Below are 6,000 nucleotides of genomic sequence, written 5' to 3' on the forward strand. Positions count from 1 at the left end.
GACACGACTGTAAGCTCTCCCGTGCCTTTCATGTCTATTTAAGTATTAGGTGTTTTTAAGAATTCTCCTATGTCGTTGAGAATTTTCTGGCAATCAAATAAAACCATGTACCCTATTTAGCCCGGCCGAGTGCCTGTGTCTGATAAGTCAAAACTCTAAGACGCTAAGGAGAGCCTCTGTAGAGGTTCTTACGCTTTAAAAGAAAGGAGGGGGAGGGTGGAGAAGCAGGTTTTAACAACCCAAAGCCAACCCGTCAAATCTACTTATTCAGACATGTCACTGGTGGCTTAACCACAAAATGGGCTATAGAAATATAGCTCCAACATCTCAGAATTATGGCATGTTTTGATTTCGTTCACGTATTAAGGGAGTGGCGACTTTTACAACATACTTGTGGTTTCCACATAAAGGAGTAGAACACTCATTGATTTAATTAGGTTTCATAAGGTCCAATTTATCATGTTTTACATGACTTTGTGTAGTGTAGAAACAGAATAAACAGACCAAAAATAGACATTTAAGCATGCTGTGAAAATTAACCGGTGACAGCAAGTCTTATGAATCTCCTGTGAAACCTTTCAAAGGGGGGTGGGGGGGTGGAGGAGACAGACGGAGGAAAAGCTCCCGCACATCAAACCCCCTCCTTGGGTTTTCACGTTTGGCCCCTCGTGAGCCGCACCTGATTGCTGAAAATTAATCATCTTCACTTTTGAGACCCTTACTCTTCGCCGGCCAAGAACATCAAGCAAGGCGGAAATTAAAACATTCAACAAAACGTCAGAAAACCTTTCTCTGAAGATGCCTCGGTGTGGAAATAGTCAGGTAAAGCGCGCCCTCCTTGTACCTCCTGAAAGGGTAGCCTCCTCTCGTTGCAAAGCAGTCCCTAAATTGAGGTCTCATTTTCCGAGCTAGTGGAATTAGAGTGACCCCCCCCCCCGGCCCGGGGTGGCATGTGGGGGGCAAGGGAGTGCCATCTCCGCGTGGCCAGGAGGCGAGCCTTCTTAAGAGAAGTTAAGAGGTGAGGTGAGGTGAGGTGAGGCGAGGTGGGGGGGTGGGGAGGGGGTGGGGGGGAGAGCCTAAGGATCAGCGTTCCGGAGCCAACACCCCCCTCCCCCTGCTAGACAGAGAATGCCAACGCTGCACGATTCAAGCCCCTCGGAGCCATCCCTGATGGGCCCCTGTGCCAACACCAGCGGCCACGGTTGGCGGAGGGCGGTGGGCTGTGTCTCAACGCGCCGCGCTTTCTCCTCCCCGCCCCCCCTCCCCTCCTCCACCCCGGCCCGGCCCCATCGCGACTTGTTTGCTCTTCGTTTATGCAATTCGTATCATCCCATTTATCCTGCTCTGACTGAAGATGAGTTGCACGTAGATGAATAATTTAATTCCTCCATTCTTTCTCTAGTTTCCTCTGTGACTGGAAAGTGAAAAAGAACACAAAAACTGGAGAACCGACACCGTGCTCTAATCTCAGTTGCCATGACAGCAGCCTTTGAGATACTGAAATGTTCCGATTGCCAGCTAAACAAAATTGTTGAATGTGAACATTTGGCTGGAAGATTAAAAGGCTAAGGGGAATGCAAAAGGGCAGTACCTCCCACATTCCAGGCAGCCGTGAATCCAATCAAATGCCTCTGACTCCTTAACCACAGCCATTGTGAGCACTGGATTAGGGCAATTCATCTAGATAGTTAGAGCAGATTAGAAGTGCAATTTGAAGACTATTGGCAACAAAAGTAAATGCCCTACTGTACTAAGTAAGAAGATTTCTGAACGCCTTTTAGCAGAAAATCATGTGCAACTCCACAATGAAATGCTGAGAAGCGAAACCTGGGATTTTTAAAAATGCGTTTGGGTTCATTGGTGTAAAAAGCTGTCGGAGCCAAGGTATAGGAATAAAAGAAGTGTCCGGAGGCTGTCGGTGATTTGGGCATCATCCGCACCTTAATATACTTTCCACAGCTTCTAAAACCAGAAAATTAGAACCTCTGCCTGTGCTCCCACTTTAATCTTGAACCCACGGCCACAAAGATGGAGAGGTTTGAAGAGAGAGCAGTGGATAACTGGCCACAGAAATAATCACCCAAACACATCTGACAGTTCTGATCAAGTTAGACATTGGGAAAAAATCGAATTATTTAATAAACATATTTCCAAACAACCATGCCAGAAACTACAGGGTATGAGTTTTGCTTCTGCGAGGCACAACCCACAGATTTAATCTAAAGGTTGATTTCATACAAACATACTCACACCCCCAGCTCACTTCCAAACTGCCCAGTAGACAGAGCCCCTTCCGTCCTGGGACACTATTCAACGCATGACCGTCAGCAGACCAGTAAGTCACAGGCCTCCAGCACCAAGCGGCACATACCCCCCCCCAAGGGGGGGCAGTTTCTCAAAAGGCAGTCTCTAGACCTTAAGACAATGATGAGAGATGGCAGGAAGGGTCCACATGGCTTAAATCGAGGATCCCCCATTACTCAAATGCCACACTAAATTCCCATCCCCTCTGGCCCTTGCCCCATTCTCAGGAACACCAATCCGCCCAGTCTGTTTTACTTCTCTTACCAACCTTTCCACTCCCTAGGCAAGCTAGAAATCCAAGGGATGAAATCTCCAGCTAAGAACTGGGCGAGGGAACCAGGGTAGAGTCCTAGAAACCACCAAAACCGTTCCAGTCTTTCCACACAGTTAAGAAAGCAATGACCCCAGGACGCCAAGGCTGGGGTTTAAATTCAGGACCTGTAAGGGGAACCCATCCAAGGAGGATACCCTTTGACAGAACTATTTTGGAGAAAGTCTAGGGAAAAGAAACAGATTGAGGGGAGAGTGTAAATGAGAACACTCGACATAACCTCTTCCAGGGAGGGAACGTGAACCCTGCATGTAAGGACACATTACCAGAAATACTAGGGCGGGCACCTGAAAACCCAAGACAGCTCTCCTTAGGCGAGAAACCAGGACCTGAGTCAAGCGGGTATAAGAGCAGGTCTGCTATTCAAAGCACACCACCGCCGGCTGACTGGCCAGGAGCCCTGGTGCAGGGCAAAAGGCACTTGGAACACCCAGGCCCTCCCACCTGGGGACCCAAACACTCAGCACCGCCCGCGGCGGCGGCGGCGGCAGGAGAAGCAAGAGCTGCCAACACTGCCCCCGAGTCAACCCCCCCACTCCAAATATCCACGGAGAGGAGGCACACAACAGAAATCTCACAAAGAACCAGGAAGCACGAAGAAGTGGGAGGCACACAGAGGCACACCCCCCACCCCCGCCCGACACACACCCACACAAATGCACACAAAGAGGAAAGTGGGAAATCGAGGAAGGCGACTTGATCCTACCTTCTCGGTTTTCAGTTTCTTGATTCGCCTGTGGCTCTCCTCCTCCTCCTCTTCCTTCTTTACCAACACAGAGTTTCCCATGAGCCCTGAATCCGGGGCACTTTTGCTAACTTCCCCAGCAGCCGCGACGCTGCCACTCCCAGCGCCCCCGCAGTGGAAGGGGCTGGCGCCACCTCCATTGCTCTTGGCCCCAAAGCCATAGAGGTGCCCCCCGGAAGGGGCCTGGCTGCCACAGCCATTCTGGTGGCCCTGAAGCAGGTCGTGCTTGTCCTTCCTGGATTTCCCCGCATCCTTATCCCGCTTGGCGCCTCGGCTGCTCTGGCTTTTACCTGGCTTCTCCTCTTTGCTTTTCCCGCAGGAGGCCGCCCCCGCGGGGGCAGCGGAGGGGCCGGTGCCCGCACTACTGCCGTTGGGGTTGCCGCCGCCGCCGCCGCCGCCGCCGCCGCCGCCGCTCACACTTTGACCCAGCGCTGAATTCATGCCAGTTGCCTCTCCAGGGCGCCCTTGGACTTCCTGCCTCTTGCCAGTGCCGCTGATCTCGGGAATCCCATACAAGGCAGCAGAAGGCAGAGATTTATTACCATCCTTAGAAGTTTTACTCCTTTTCACTTTTGATTTGCTGGTCTCTTTGTGTGAATTCCCCTGGGGAGCGGAGGGCTGAACAGAAGCAAATTTTAGGCCATCAGCTAAGGCTGCGGTAGCACCGGCCCCACCGGAGGCCAGACCTCCACAATCCTTGGAGTTGCTGCTGCTGGTGGTGTTGGTGGAATTATTCATCTCAAATTTCTGTCTGTCCTTCTCCAAATCAGCGTCCAAATCAATGATTAGATTTCCAACCCCGATTTCCCAATCATCACCACTGTCATAAGTATCAACCGTATTTGGATCCACACCTTTTCCTGCAGCAGAAATGTTCACTGACATCCTGAAGATGGGCTCTCTAGAATAAAAATCCGATGAACTTTCCTTTGGAGATGAGGGGACATTCGTTTAGCTCCGCTGGGCTTTCTCTTAAAAAAAAAAAAAAAAAAAAATCTTCTAATCTTCCTCTTCTTTTTCCTGCCCCAGGAATGTGTCCAGAGATTTTACACCCTTCAGTCCAGGTCCACCTTTTCCTGTGAAGGGGGGAAAAGTCGAATATTTCTTGTCTGGGTGTTACCAGAATAAAAAACGATTAACACTGGGGAGTCAGTAAGGGGCACAGGGAAGGATGGACAGGAAGGTGGTTCATATATTGTCTCCACAGTCGGGTTTAAAGGAAAATAACCAAACCCAAAAAACTTACCCACGACAGTAAGGATCTTAACAGTAGCTTTAAAAAAAATCCCTTTATCAACAACATAAGGATAGGCACTTTTTTAAAGGCATTAAGATATCTTAAAGATCTGTGTCAAGTCCAGGAAGGTTTAAAAAAAAAAAGTTCAGGATATTTTTTTCCATACATGTGTTATCTCAACCCCAGAAACACAGCCTGAACACTCAAGACAAGAGAGAGGAACACAGCTTTAAACATCCCCAAACATGTCCTAGATCTTGCAGTTTCAAAGACCAGACCTTGGAAGTTCTCTGAGGCTAGTTTCAGAATGATGTTTCTAAATTTTCCATATTTCTAATTTGATTACTTCTTTTTACAAATCGTCTGGGCAATCTGTTTTTTGTTCCCAGTAAGGAACAGGAAAAACAATGAATAACTACCCCCCTCCCATAAACACATACCCTCTCTCCCCCAACAGTTTATACAATTTTATTTTTGAAATACACACACACGTCTTTACGAGCATTTCTCTATAGGAAAGACAGTGCTAAATAAAAGGCTGAGTACCTGCCTTCTGAGGGGAAAAAAAAATCACATATAAACAATTCTCCCGTATTCCTAGGTCACAGACTTGCTCAATCTGTTAAATATGGTGCCACTGACTGTACGGGGAAACTGATTAAGACATGCACTTTAAGTAGTCTGCGCCAAGGTGGCCTCAATGACCGCAAATGAGTGTGTGTTTGACAAAGATCAGTTAAAACGGTTTTTAAAGGGATCAGCCCCTTTTAACAGTTGATTGTCGAGAAAAATAAATAAATATACATACACACACACACACACACACACACACACACAGACATTGCTTACCTTTAATCCTTTATCATTTTTTAATTAGGCCAGCAAATCAAAATGCCTTTCCCACTCCACTCGGCAAACAAGCCTGTGCCTCATTTTACTTAAACACCAAATGATCAAGAAGGAAGAAACCAAATAACACATCTCAGCCAGAATAATCACTCGATAACATTATTCCACCTCCCCACCCCCCTTTTGGCAAACGGATCAGGAGTCCTTTTCTCCTTAAAAAAATGTGTCACTGTACAGCTGGAAGATAATGTTTCACATTCACAACAGAAGTACCAAAGGTTTTTTTTCCTCTTAACAAGCATCGAGAATAATAGGTTTAAAAAAAAAAAAAGAAAGAGAGAGAGAGCTTAGAGAAAAAAGTTTTCCCAACTTCTCATTCCGCCTTCAGTTCCAGACTTCAGAGTCACCGTGATCAGTAAGTAATGATCCCATGTAGCAAACCTACAGGCGTCCGCTAGTAACAAGACAGAATGTGCTAACATCGGGATAAATTAGTGAAAGGGAAGAAAGAATAAGAAGAAACGACTGAAAATC

General features: G+C 47.5%; 1 protein-coding gene across 1 annotated transcript in view; it reads right to left on the reverse strand.

Moving 5' to 3' along the window:
• Positions 1–4,456, reverse strand: part of ZNF608 (zinc finger protein 608) — a gene marked incomplete at its 3' end in the record, with an annotated part of 107,230 nt that extends 102,774 nt beyond the window's left edge. The window contains exon 1 of the mRNA XM_080804537.1: positions 3,342–4,456. Within this exon, the coding sequence (XP_080660663.1) occupies positions 3,342–4,265 (924 nt within the window). The 5' untranslated portion in view covers positions 4,266–4,456. The remainder of the gene's footprint in view (positions 1–3,341) is intronic.
• Between the last annotated feature and the right edge of the window lie 1,544 nt (positions 4,457–6,000).

Source organism: Martes martes (assembly GCF_963455335.1).
Source record: "Martes martes genome assembly, chromosome: 5".
NCBI classification, from domain to species: Eukaryota; Metazoa; Chordata; class Mammalia; order Carnivora; family Mustelidae; genus Martes; species Martes martes.